Consider the following 14,825-nt stretch of genomic DNA (forward strand, 5'->3'; position numbering starts at 1 on the left):
TGTTATTTAATGTATTTTATTCAATCATTGTATAACAATATATATATTGTATAACATATGAAATATATGAAATATATAACAAAATATATATAATTCTCATTAATACGTCCTTACAATATAATTTATTTACAACGGTATTCGATAATGTCCCCACGGCAAGGTGTCGGTCGAATCAGGTACGACATACCGCTTGTCGTCGTAGGGACTTAGAGCAATTTTCGTCTTGCTGATGGTATACACTTTATGCAATTTCGATCTTATACATGACTGTTGACGCGTCATTTCAATCTCGTCATTAAGACAGCGTGTATAATCGTCGAATGTTATACTACGCGCTACGACGTTACTTTTGACACCTTTTGCCTTTTTAGTGTCCTTTTTGCCATTCACCCGCAAAGCATACATTTTTGCTCTAAGCCCGACGAATTCGGTCATTATCGCGCCGTTATTCTCATCTTTCATCAGACCCGGCACCTTTTTATTCGCGAGCGGTATACCGTACACATTATTCGCGGCGTAATCGCTGGTATCGAATCGAGCGATGTCGCGTTTCAAATTTTCATAGACATCCTGACATTTAATTTGATATATTAAACTATCCGTGTCGGTGTACATTACTCTACAATTGTCACGATAGAGCGGTGACATGTATTCGTGGTGAAATTCATAAAGACATACTTTTGATACGTCGAGTATGCACATGCCGACGTAGATTGGTTTGTAGAATTTAACTTCGAGTTTGCGTAATTCTATGGCAACTAATTTTTCCGAAAATATGCTTGTACTATGAAAATTTGGTTTAGCGATCATTGCCTCCGCACCGTACCGTCCGTCCCATTTTGTTAATAATTTTACATCCATATGATTGCGCACATTTTCCATCGTCTTGCCGAATACCGCGTTATTCATCAATTTATATAAATTTTTTTCAAAATCGTTTTTCGCTCGTGTTCTAAACTGTGTGTTAAGTTCGATGTATTTTTGAAGCCACGCTGACTGCGTGAATTGTAGTATGCGATATATTTTTGTTATGCGTAGCCCGTGGCGCGTGCACTGCTGCAGATTACGATAGTGTATTACGTAGCGCTTCTTATCGTAAAGCGTTGCTAGGAGTTTATATTCCCGCTTGCCGGGCGGCTTATCGCGCGTCGGGCAAAACGGTAGGTCAATGTGCGCGTCATGAAGATGCTGCGGATACTCTAAATCTACTTCGAGAACATAGCCTATAGGTGAATCGAACGCGATAGATGATACGTCGAAATTCGATATATCGTCGACCCACCGAAAATCAGCATATGGCAATGGTTGACACATTGCCCATTCGTACAAATTATTTACATCGAAATACATGAGGTACGATGAGGGTTTCGATGGGTCGTACGATTGCATGTACTTGTTATTAGCCTGTGCGTATCGGCCTGAACATTGACTAAGGCCGCCGCGTATACCTCGTTCGACAAACATAACCATGTCAATGTCTGTTAATAATTCAAATTTTATATTCGTATGTTTTAACATGGCGTCCCATGTATATCCGGGGAGAGTATAATAATACGCGGGATCGAGTCCGTAACTTTTTATACAACTATCGCGAAAATTCTCAAATATATCGGCCAATAACAAGACATCAATTTTTAAATATAAATCGCTATATTCGCCTAGCGTTCGAAGGGAGAATCGGCTCCAGACGGTCTCGGCGTGCGCGTAATCACTCTCGGATACTGTGTCGCCGGTTAAGGAACTGTAAAATGAGTCGCGCGGCGGTAAACGTGTGTCTTGTAATCTGTCCACGCAGTCTATGTATTCGTATGGAAAGACACCCTTTCGTGTCAATAAATTGAATTTTTCACTAGTTAAATTTTGATATTCCGAATGTAAAATTTTTAGTTTATCTTTATCCAAAAATGACGCTAATTTGTCGAGACTAGCACTGAGAAACTTATACGAATCGATAAAGCGTAATTTGATATAATTTTTTGCATTTTTGTCTTGTGTCAATCTAACAGTTTTCGAGAATGATATATATTTTTCCTTTGTTATCGGCAGTAATTCGATTTCCCCTTCGAACGCTGTGGCTATGTCCTCGATAATAAAATGTGCGTCGTAGCCGGACAGATTGTGAAAGACTATAGGGATACAAAATGATTCTTTGTAATTTAAGTTACAATTTGAATGCGCAGGACCCCTGTACCGCCCGGTGAGGTGGCAATGATCGCGGACGCGTGTATCGTCTTCGTCAAACGGTTTTTCACAAATGTGACAATGCGTCGCGGTGCGAAATTTTAACCACTCGTCAGGCGTTAAATTTACCATGGAGACATTGGTCGTTAAAATATTTTTTACGCGGATTGCTAAATTTTTAAGCTGTTCGGCGAACCATGCGACGCAATCGACACTACGGCGGGAATTGTACGCGGACAACGAACTGTCATACGAACACTGTACATAGTACGCGATGCTGAACACTTGATGGTGTTGATAATTTTTGGCATCTTCGGTCTTTGCCAAAACACACTCGAGATCGGCGTACACTACAAACGGCAGCCGCTCCTTCCTCGTGTAGTTGTCGAAGCTGAGCCACTTGTCCTTGTCGCTCGGCAACCGAATAGCACAGTCGTTCAATTTCCCGCAATCTTCCGTATGCGCTTGCAATTTATCCACCGCTCCGAAATAATGTAGGCATCTGTAAAAAATAAAAAATTTAATGAAAATTTAATTAAAATATAATTTACGTGTAATAAATATATATATACTTACCGATCGCATATAAATTTTTTACATTTCTTTTTGCTCAGCTGTGAGCTTACGAGGCGAGACAGATTTTTTATCAAAACAAAATGCCCGACGCTGTTTTCGTCTTCCACGTACAGCAGATTGACGTGCCTGTCCTTCTTTTTTTCCGAAAGACGCAACGGGACGATGTTCTCGTTCTCGATGATGTACACATTCACGGAGATGTCGTTTGCAAGTTCAAACTTTTTAATTTGATTCACAGTCACTGGAAACTCAATGTTTTGGAGATTCAGCACTGTGGTGTAATGCGGATAGGAGGATTCTCGTTCCATATGTCTTTCAGCGGGGTACAGAGCGGCTACTACTGACCATGCGAAACACGCATTGTCCGCTGATAGCACATTAACAACCGCTTTTTTTACCATAATTTTTTGCGGTAATTTGACATGGCATCCAGCGCGCATAGGATTATACTTGTTGATATTTACTGTCAAATCTATTATCCGCGACAATGCCCAGCCGCTATCGCGTTCCTGGAACTCTTCTAGCGATGCTAGCGTGGGCTCGATTACGCGGCGCTCGTACCACTCGCGTACATCGGACGTGCGAAAGAGTTCAAAGTTTCTCGTATTAATACTTTTATTGGCACGCTTGTCACCGGACACAAATTCGCCGTTGAAAACAGTGTTCACTTTTACACTGATGTGTCTCTGCAGCACATTCTCCATGTTCTCGACTACAATGTCTGCTGCATTTTCCAAAAACTGACGCGGTTCGATATAGTCGACGTTAATTACCGCACCGGTAAGTATACGGCTATCGAACGCCGTATCGATCTCGCGCCAAACGAGTCTTTGCGCGTTATTGCCGCCGCCGCTGCCACTAGGTATGGATCCACCACTAAACATGGATTCACCGACATACTGTCTCTGCAAGCGCACCTTCGCACCCTCGAGTCGCGCTATTCTCGCCACGAGAGATTGCCTATGTCCAATCGAGAGACGCGGACGCTTGGCACGGCTGCGTTCTTCCAGCTCTTCGATAAATTCTTCGCACTCTTGCAGCCATCCGAAATATTCGCCCAAGGTGCCGACTTGGCGGGAACGCTCCAACAGGTCGCGCTCAATGTTCTCCATTTTTTATGTCTGGCACTTTTTCACACTTTTAACCTCAGCCTATTTTCGCTGACATTCGCTGCAATCCCTGATCATCGGTGCTGGACCGTCAATATGCGTTCGCATCCACGGCCGATTGTAATGTTCGAGGCAGCGACGATATGTCTGAACCTCCGGATCCGTCTTGATATGCTCTGGAAGCTTGTCCCACAAATGCTCTACGAAATATCCACACTTTTGTAGTAAAACAATCTTCGGAATATATTGTAACTGTTCGGCACTTAAACTGAGAATGTCGGAAGCACTTGATAGCATGACAAACATCTTGAATGAAGAGAGCGTGCGCTCGCCAGTGGTACTATGGCCCGGCAGCGGCATCGGTCCTCGTTATATATCCCAATCAACCCTTTGTTCGTCAACGTACGAACGAGAAAAATTTAGATGACGTAAATTTTCGGCGCTTGTTTTGTTTATAAATTCCTGCAGCCGCTGGTTATCGGCGCTGGTATTTCTTAGAAATATACGTATAGATCATGTATCAACCCCCTTGATTGTCGGCGTATGCCAAGCGGTGGCCCTTCTTAAAATTTGATTATCTTAGATTTTCAGAGAACTGATTGTCGGCGCTCGGATCCAAGCGGCCCTTCTTAGAATTTAATTATATTTCTTAGAAATATACAGATAACGTATGGGGGAAGAAACGCAACCCCCTTGATTGTCGGCGCATGCCAAGCGGTGGCCCTTCTTAGAATTTGATTATATTTCTTAGAAATATACAGATAACGTATGAGGAGAAGAAACGCAACCCCCCCCCCCTTCCCCCGATTGTCGGCAGCCCTTTTGTAATAGATATTGTTTATCTTTTGTTTATAAACATAAACGTATGAAGAGAAGAAACGCAACCTCCCCCCCCCCCCCGATTGTCGGCAGCCCTTTGTAATAGATATTGTTTATCTTTTGTTTATAAACATAGATAAGCTTATCTGCTGATAAGACCCCCCCGCCCGCGTGACGCCATACCCCCTCGCCCCCGAAAACCCCCCCGCCCCGCACCCCCCTCAGAGGACCCGGGTTAGAACCCCCCTAGTATTCCTACTCAAATCAGTTATCAAATAATTAACAAGTGCTCGAATTAATTAACAAGACTAGCCGTTATCCTGAAAAAACAATTGTGCCCCACGCACACAACAATACAGTATGTATGTACTTTTTCGATTTTTAAAACTTTTATAGTTTTTTGCTTTTACTTACACTTTATTCAAAATTGCGGTTTATCTGTTTTGTTTTAATGTATTTAAATTATAATTAATATTTTATTACTTTATTTAAGTTATTATAAATTATGTGATAAAACAGTGTTCTATTTTTAATAAAACTCGGAAAACATAACAAATTATTAATACGCATTAAATAATAAAATATTTTTGTTGCTAATAAGTATTTTTTTGCTAATATTTATAAAACAAATATACATAATGTTAATAATTTTTTTAGATAATGTTTAATGCAAGAAATGTAGCAGTACTGCTATACACTGCACTGTATATGACTGGGGAATTCCCAGAAAGTCCTGTTACAACAGATGAAAATGAAACAAAAGACATGTTGGAAAATACACTTTGATCAATGTATGAAGAAGCGTTTGAAGTTTATGAAGAATCATCATTAGATTTTCAAAACGAATTTGATATACCTAAAGTAGAACCTGTAATTGATGAAGAAAGAGAAGATGACACATATTTTGTAAAAGAAATTGAATGTGTTGCGGATTCTGTACCAATAGAATATAAAAGAAATGCAGTAGAGTTTTGGAGAAATGGAACAAAAAAGTCAAGAACTCTTGCAACTATAAGAAATAGATTTCGGAAAGTCACGTCATTACGTCAATTAAGAAGATGGGAGCAGCAAGTAAATCAAAGTGGCAGCAGATTTGATAAACTGAAAAAAATTTCAACATATACGTTAAATAAATTCCATGAAGGTATTGAAAAGGGAATAATTATTCATGACATTGATATTGCTCGATGGGCTATTCGCGCACAGAAGGAAGTAAATCTACTTGGGTTTACAGCATCATTATCATGGGTAAAAAGGTTTAAGCTTGCACATAATATCGTATCTAGAAAAATTACAAAATTTATAACAAAAAAACATTTAGCGTCAGACAAAGATTTAGAAGCACGAAGCAAGTCATTTATCGAAAATGTTAAATCTTTTATTATACAATATGGAATTGAAAATGTATATAATTCGGACCAAAGTGGATTTCAATTAGAATTTCATTTCGGTCGTTCACTATCACCTATTGGTATTAAAAAAGTAGAGCGCATAGTACAATCCATATCAGCAACTACACATAGTTATACTATACAACCTATTGTTTCAGCAGATGGTAGATTATTATCGCCTCTGTTTATTGTTTTAAAAGAACCTACTGGAACATTTGTAAAAGAAACAATGTTTAAAGATAATAATATCTTTGTCATGGCATCAAAATCTGGAAAATTAACATCGCATCATTTTGAGATCTGGATAAAAGAAGTGTTTTTTCCAAATGTTGGACCAAAATCAGTGTTATTATTAGATTCTTGGACTGGTCATTGTCCTGATATAATTCAAAGAAACAAACCAGATTTTATAGACAATATTAATTTGTTAACTATACCAGCTGGAGCAACGGGAAAAATACAACCTTTAGATGTATTCGGTTTTCGTTTATGGAAAAATTTTGTTAGACATTTTTCAGATACCATCATGCTTTTAGATCTTGACGTCAAGCTTCATTCAAGAAACAATATTTTAAAATTACAATCATTAACACATAATCAATTTTCATCACCAAGGTTTAAAAATTTATTCAAATATGCATGGTATAAAAGTGGTTATTTAGAAAAGAAACCAGAAGAATTTGATACACCAGTAGATTTTTGTTTCAAAATTAATTTAAAACCAACATGTGATATTTGCAGTGAAATTGCTGTAATTTCTTGCGCATGGTGTAAAAAATCCCTTTGTATAAATCATTTCTTTCATGACAATCATCTTTGTAACCGATATCAACCATGAATATTTTTTATTCTTGTATGCAATAATTATGTACGGTATTTTATGTAATATTTCCATATACCATACATATATATAATGACTTAATAATGTAAGACAATGTGTATTACATTTACTTTATACTTTAAGAAATTAAATATTATAAAACAGAATATTTTGATTAGTAAAATACTCTATTTTTTTCAAGTATGTAATGTATGTTGTATATGAGCAAGGATGTTATCTGCAAAAATGTATAAATTAAAATATAGTAACATATAGATATGTTTTATTTATAAAACTTTTAACAAAAAAATGTATATTTGCATAAAAACGTTCTTTATCATTTAAAATTTGTTTACTTTATTATAAAAAACGACTATTTTTCTTAAAATTCAAGTTTATTCATAGAATTGGATCTATTAACCTCGGCATCTGATCAATAATTTTCCTTGTCCGACTAGTTTTATTTTTCATGCATTAAAAACATTTCTTTTCCATATAAATTATATGTATATTTATTGTCACATAATATATATATTATAATTATATATATTATATAATTATAAATTATATTTATAAATATTGTAAGCATTTTTATATATTTTAACTTTATTGCCGTATGTATAAGGGAAAGGAAAGCGAGAGAGATGTTAACCTATTTTATTTATATTTTCGTTTACTTGTCCTTAGACGGTTTAGTTTTATTATGCGTTATATTTTTATTTATTTGTGCGACCGTCAACCTAATCTCTCTCGTTTGTAAGAATTATTGTTTTCGCGAGCACCGAACGATTTTGTGTAAAATTACTCCGATTGGTCCGGTACTTTGGGGTGGGAATATTTTAGACAAGCGAGTATAAAAATGAGGATATTTGAGCGCGCGACACAGTTTGACACAGTTTTGACACAGTCTGACAATCTGAGAGAGTACTTATTCTGGCGGCGTTACCAGCAGCTCCGGCGTCTGTATCGACTCTACAATATATATATATATATCCTAAAAAAATCATAAAAATGAAAAGGTCAGGCCATGTTCAAAAGAAGGCACTCAAAAATTTAAACGATCTAATAATAAATTATCACGAAAAGTAACTGATATGTTATTCAAGGTGCCAGTTCAAAGTGAACATACGTAAAGTGTATATTATCTAAATTTAGTAATAATATATTACCATGAAAAATAACTGTGATATTTTATTCCAGGTGCAAGTTCACATTGAACATACATACATATAAGTAAAACTGATTACAATTTGATTCTAGAAAATAAGTGCGATATGTTATTCTTAGTGCACAAAATATAATAGTCGTTTATAGAGATTTGATTTGAAATTCATACTAGCCCGTACAATGAAAAATAATTGCTCGTAATTCCAGAGTACCAATTTGTTAATTACTCAGAAAAATAACATGGCGGCCTGCTCTCAAAAAACTTTCGATGGGTAGAATAAATAATTGAAATAAGAGTTGTGAAAATTGTATAAATTAAAAACCTCCAATCTTTCTTTAGTAAGATTTCGAATTTTCGTATCAACTTCCGATTTGTGTTATACCGTATTTTCAGGGAGTAAGTTATTGATCAGAAAACTTTGCCTTGTTGCTCGAAACGGGTGTATATTAAGTAAAATTTATAAATGTACAGTTCTCAGGTCAAGTACAATAAAGCTATACGCTTAAAAAGTTTACTGATTATTTGTCGTAATATACAATAAAAAATTACATATTAATTAAGTGAATAATATCGACAATTATAAGTCAAATGAAACCTTGCTATTTAAAACCTATTCTTCATGATCGCAAGACACTATTTTCTATTTAAAAGATTTTCTTCAGAAACACAGAAGAAAAAGGTATTTGTATATAGTTTTGTATATTCACTTCGTTGTGTGTAGAGCTTTTAAAAATACGTTGAATCCTTATTCTAATCTAATCTTTTTCTAATGTAATACTTTTCGTACTTCAAATGTTGTAGTAATTATTCTGTAAGAGCTTCGACATTATTTCTAAATGGACATCGAGAAACATCATAGTTTTTTGAGAGCAGGCCGCCATGTTATTTTTCTGAGTAATTAACAAATTGGTACTCTGGAATTACGAGCAATTATTTTTCATTGTACGGGCTAGTATGAATTTCAAATCAAATCTCTATAAACGACTATTATATTTTGTGCACTAAGAATAACATATCGCACTTATTTTCTAGAATCAAATTGTAATCAGTTTTAATTATATGTATGTATGTTCAATGTGAACTTGCACCTTGAATAAAATATCACAGTTATTTTTCATGGTAATATATTATTACTAAATTTAGATAATATACACTTTACGTATGTTCACTTTGAACTGGCACCTTGAATAACATATCAGTTACTTTTCGTGATAATTTATTATTAGATCGTTTAAATTTTTGAGTGCCTTCTTTTGAACATGGCCTGACCTTTTCATTTTTATGATTTTTTTAGGATATCACTTACTTTTTAAAGTACAGATATATAGAGCAGCTTTCTATAATAGTAATTCATGTATAAATTAATAGTAATTCAAGTATCACAAATATATGTATTTTCGATTCTTATCACATAACTTTGTATAAGTAACAATTTATGCAATACAGTTCAAAATAATTGAAATATATGGTATATATGTACATATATAAAATATATAATTATATTATAGTATACATATATATTTTATTTAATCATATATGTAAATGTTTGTATAATTGTAATAACTTTTAACGATACATTGCACATTTATTTCAATTGCAACAGAATGAATTTATATTCTTGTATGAATATTGAAAATAAAGAATGGGCCCCTCCATCGCCCATTCTCGTGAGAACGCAACCATATATTTTTCTTCGTCTCTCCGATTTTAACACGACATACATATTTATGTCTGATAATTTTTTTCTTGATAATACTTTTTGAAATGTCATGAAGCCTAGGTCAAATTAGAAACTTATTGCACTCGTTTTAACGCAGTGCTTACAGCAGCTTTTATAAAGCGCCAGAGCAGCCGATATTTTATTTTGGCGCTTACGGCAACTTTTATACAGCGCTAGAACAGTTGATGTTTTAATGTAGCGTTTACGGCAGCCTTTATACAGCGCCAGAGCAGCCGATGTTTTATTTCGGCGCTTACGGCAGCCTTTATACAGCGCCAGAGCAGCCGATGTTTTATTTCGGCGCTTACGGCAGCCTTTATACAGCGCCATTATTTAATCTGTTCTAAGAACAATATGTATGCCCCTTGTGCTCCTTTGGGCCATTTTTTCTTGAACACTTCCATATCATTAGAATAATACCATTCCGATTTTGTGTCAGCTCTCAACATACACGTGTAGTGACCACGATTCATTTCTTCACCTTCGTGAAATATAGCGCTTATTACCTTGTACTTTTTTTCATTAATCGTGATATTACTCGTCGGCACGGCGTTAATCCGATTGTTGATAATTTTTTTAGAAGCACCGTTTACAAAAGTATATAAATTGAGCTGTATTACTACGACGGATAAAGTTGATTCGATTACGGTTTTCCTTTTCAACACGGTACCCTTACATTCGTTACAATTGCCGTTTATCGTTTCCCATTTAGAAAATTCTACATTAATCAAACTTTGTAGAGTGACACCTTTTTTCCTTTTTAATGTCGAATGTATAGGTAATATTAGCAAACTACTGCTTTCCAGCTTAGTTACATTGTAATTACATTTGACATTCGAGCAACATGTTACGTGCTTTAATTCGAGTTCTAATACATCATTGATGTCGGAATACGTCGACATTAGAGCCGTAAAAAATTCCGAAACATCTTGTTGTGTTCGTTCTTCGAAGCGTTTTCCGACAGATCTTCTAACCGCTTGAATGTTGCAATATTTACGTTCACCATACGCGCAGATAGCATCAGTCAATGCATTCGATGCTTTATTTTTTAGTATTTGTTGCCTAATACGTACGCAATGAAACGCACATTGTAATATTACATTAGCGTAACACGAAACAGCATCGTTATTGCAAAGGCCATATATTTTCCACGTAACTATACTTTCTGGTTCCTCACAATCATAATTCTGCACATCATCAATGATATTAGGGATAGCCCATCGACGATCGTACATTTTCACAACCTTTTTCTCGGACCGATTGATTTGTGGCAGTTCAGATTTGAATATAGATCTCAGTCGATTATATTCCACAATGGCTCTCGAGTTTGCTTTAACTGATGCTGGATTGAAATTTATCAAATGTAGGCCTTCCAATTTACTTACTCGTGACAAACCTACATAGGCTTGACCATCACTGAATACAGTCGTTCCTAAATCCATCATTGCATTGTTACATGTAATTCCTTGACTTTTGTGTATAGTTATTCCATAACTGAGAGACAATGGAAATTGTTTCCGATGTACCACTAATTTGTGGAATACTTCAAATTTAATATCTACTTTCGTTATTGCGATTTCTTTGTTACCCGAAATAACTATTTTGATGGAATCAATACGATTGCCGTCAGCAGAGCGATTAACTGCAACTACATTGCCTATCGTTCCATTGACAAGTCCCAAAGTTACGTCAATGTTTCGTCGAATCATCACTTTAGCGCCAATTTTAATCGCTATTACTCTTTCAATGCCAGCTGTTTCAGACACTTTATCATCTTTGTCTTCTAAAATTTTATGCACCTTTTTTTTCATTGCTGGAGCACAGTCGACATTATCTTCTGCTATCAGTAGAATTTCATCGCTGTCGATTTTATCGAGCATTGCTGTGTTCAAAACCTTGCACAAATAACACGTGGGCAATAAACAAATTGTATCAATCGGTAATTGATTCATATAAGTGCAAAGTTCATTCAATCTTTCGTCGCAACTACTTTCTTTAAAATTGATTCTTCTAGACTGAAGAACATTGATGTCAGAATCCGTTACTAAACCTATTCGTATTCTAGAAAGTATATCACGATATGTATTATCGCATCTTTGTCGCATATTAATCAAAAGTTCGTCGTACTCGAACAATCTCCACAAATCACATCCACCCATGGTACCTAAATACTTCTGAATCTCTGATCGAGACATTTTAACAAACGAAAATTGTCCTTTTACAGGAGGAAGCTGCAACAAGTCCCCAAACAGGAGAATGTGTTTTCTGCCAAAGAAATCATCATCTGTATCTGTCGTATCAAAGATTTCACATAATCGTAGATTGATAAACATAAGTGTCACATTTGAAATCATGGATACTTCATCGATTATAAATAATTCGACATTCTTTAACTTGTCTCTCAAAGTTTTCAAGACCATGTCTGACAATTGCGTATATTTTGGTGTAGATTCATGACTAACGGGTAGTTGAAACATTCTATGGATTGTCAAGCCATCGATATTGAATGCTGCGATACCCGTGGGAGCAGATATGGCAGTCGTTTTTTCCAAATTTATTCTGATCCAATGTTTAATCGTTTCAATTAGAAAACTTTTCCCTGTACCACCCTCGCCACTTACGTACAGTCGCAGAATCTGATTCTTATCTTGTAAAACTTGGCATACTCCATCAAAGACTCTTTTCTGGTCTTTGTTCAATTGCGACATCATTTGCGATAAATCAATCGGGTCGTCAATCTTACCAAAATCTTCCAGATCTTTCATCGCGTCGTCAGCTTCTATCGGATTACAATCCAGTTCATCGTCATCGGATTTGTCTCTGTCTGCTGTTTTCAGATCATTTTCGCGCTTCTCGATTAATTCAGCAACGTTCTCAAAAGCTTTCTGTATTTCTTCGAGCCTTTCGTGATATTTCATTGCCTTCGTTAAAACAGACTCTGAATTCTTAAAGGCATCCGTGTAAGTCTCGAATGTACCTTTGAGTTCACTCAAATCTCTCCATGGTTTGAACAGAAGAAGCAGCGAGTAAAAGTATTTTTCGGGCTCAGTTTTTATATTAAATCGATAATGGTTAATTAAATAACCCTTTTTTCGTTTTTTTAAAAATAAACCCGATGCCAGTTTGTAACACTTGACTTCGTCATTATTTGACATCTGTTTCGTAATTTCCCAGAATTTGGCAAAATCGTACAAATTTAATGATTCTAATTCCTGAGGTCTATTTGGATAGTAATCATCGATGAGTGACGAACAGTAAATATTCGTAGAATTTTCATCGAGAGCTTTAATTTCATTAAATGTTTTAACTTTTCTATTTCTCACCTCATTAACATCGATCCATTTGACCACGGTATCATTATCTATACCGTACAAGGGATTCCCTAATAGTGTATCCGCAGCTTCTAAAGCACCGCATTCTCTGTTATTTAATGAACGCATTGCAAAATTCCACAGTTTCGATGCCAAGGACTTATTCGAATCTATCACTTCAAAGTCTGTATTGCATTTTTCCGACTTTGTCGTGTATTTTGTTAAATATGAGTTTAAAAACTCTGATTTTTCTCCAATAAATTGTATGTCCATATTTCCCTCCCAGGCTAATTTGATAGCCGGATTATAATCGTTTATAAACCTTTCCGACTCCTTGCGAGGAAGATCGTACAATCTGCTCTTACTGCGTAAATTTTTTCTACCGACTATCGAAGTGATAACGTCTCTTAAAACGAAATTCTCAGTAACTGGACGAGGAAAATCGAACCGACACTTTCTGTATATATTAGTTTCCGTTTTTTTCGTACGCATGCAATACGAGTTATGTTTATGATTCTGATCACTTATTACCGTATCGTACAACGTTGGCGAAACATTTTTATCTGGAATTTCACACGTTACGTATTTTCGAATAAACGTAGCAACTTCTTCATTCAGCGCTTTTCCTATTACTGGAGCATCTTTTATCCAAATCATACAATGCATGTGCTGAATACCTCTACTTTGATATTCCAGTCGCCAGAAGTAATGAATAACCTTTCCTATTGGATTATCGGACGAACAAATAAAATCAATCATGGCTTTGAATTTTATGCACATGAATCTAGAAGTACTTACAGGATCGTATGCGACTAGTTCGCTGATGCCTAACTTCTCTTTATCGGGATTCATATCTCGTAAATATTCACCCAAATCGGACCATTTCCATTCACTAGGACTCAAAGTCAAAAACCACGTCGCTGGACCGTAATGCAAAGTCATGCATTTTACATTATTGGACGGTTGTCGCCAAAATTGATCCGTATTTCTCAATTTTGCGAAAATACTCATTAAATTCGATTCTAATTCGTAACCTTTCAATTCGTTCAAGTATTTACCAGCAGTGTATTTCTCTCGTGGGTTAGTAACCATCATCGTATAATAGATACCACTTTTCAACTGTCGGTAGTTAGCATCATTGAGAAGGAAGAACAGATACTGCAGATTCAACCTGAATCTACTATGTTTCGACATCAATCGTGTTCTAATAAATAAATATTCCGGCAATGCAAAGTTTCTATCTTCTCGTTGTCCATTGACACCATCAGGATATAAATCAGGGAAACACATGACATCCAGATATTTATAACGATTATCCATTGGAAAATCTTCAATTTTCATCATTTGATAAAGCTTCAATGCAGATTCGTTATCGATTCTTTTCGCGTGTATTGGGTATATTGTATACTGATCGTTAATATCCGAATCTTCAGTGATTTGTGTGAGGAAAGCCCTACGTTTTAAAACGATTTGATCATTATTATTTTTGTTTTCCTGTACATTGTACAAATTCAATGCTGGTAATTTCTCAACCACCTCATTTATTTCGTCATTGTCGCTTTCGTCATCGACAATCCGATATTCTGTTTCCTGCAACTTATCATTTAATAGATCATCAGATGACGCCGGAAGACGAATTTTCGAGTAATGAGGATTATTTTCGTTCAACCATTGTAAAGCCTTATACACTTTATTAATATCTACCAAATTTTCCCAAACCACTTTAGATT

The 14,825-nt window shown here is 35.7% G+C and overlaps 3 protein-coding genes across 3 annotated transcripts; 1 reads left to right on the forward strand and 2 right to left on the reverse strand.

The window, feature by feature from the left end:
* Positions 1-1,216, reverse strand: LOC146725165 (uncharacterized). The gene has a single exon (XM_085484078.1). It carries the CDS (start codon positions 907-909, stop codon positions 127-129), a length of 783 nt encoding a protein of 260 aa, XP_085340204.1. The 5' UTR covers positions 910-1,216; the 3' UTR covers positions 1-126.
* A 1,116-nt stretch (positions 1,217-2,332) lies between these two features.
* LOC146725166 (uncharacterized) lies at positions 2,333-4,577 on the reverse strand. Its single transcript, XM_085484082.1, has one exon. It carries the CDS (start codon positions 3,867-3,869, stop codon positions 2,754-2,756), a length of 1,116 nt encoding a protein of 371 aa, XP_085340208.1. The 5' UTR covers positions 3,870-4,577; the 3' UTR covers positions 2,333-2,753.
* A 379-nt stretch (positions 4,578-4,956) lies between these two features.
* LOC146725167 (uncharacterized) lies at positions 4,957-7,063 on the forward strand. Its single transcript, XM_085484088.1, has 2 exons — positions 4,957-5,047; positions 5,360-7,063. Exon 2 carries the CDS (start codon positions 5,475-5,477, stop codon positions 6,912-6,914), a length of 1,440 nt encoding a protein of 479 aa, XP_085340214.1. The 5' UTR covers positions 4,957-5,047; positions 5,360-5,474; the 3' UTR covers positions 6,915-7,063.
* Positions 7,064-14,825: the final 7,762 nt, after the last annotated feature.

This window comes from Nylanderia fulva, unplaced genomic scaffold, assembly GCF_048542155.1.
Source record: "Nylanderia fulva isolate GAGA-0341 unplaced genomic scaffold, ASM4854215v1 Scaffold1017, whole genome shotgun sequence".
In the NCBI taxonomy this organism is placed as follows: Eukaryota; Metazoa; Arthropoda; class Insecta; order Hymenoptera; family Formicidae; genus Nylanderia; species Nylanderia fulva.

Coding starts and splice junctions, on each gene's coding strand:
- LOC146725165 (XM_085484078.1), bottom strand. CDS start 909: ATGAATAACGCGGTATTCGGCAAGACGATGGAAAATGTGCGCAATCAT.
- LOC146725166 (XM_085484082.1), bottom strand. CDS start 3,869: ATGGAGAACATTGAGCGCGACCTGTTGGAGCGTTCCCGCCAAGTCGGC.
- LOC146725167 (XM_085484088.1), top strand. CDS start 5,475: ATGTATGAAGAAGCGTTTGAAGTTTATGAAGAATCATCATTAGATTTT.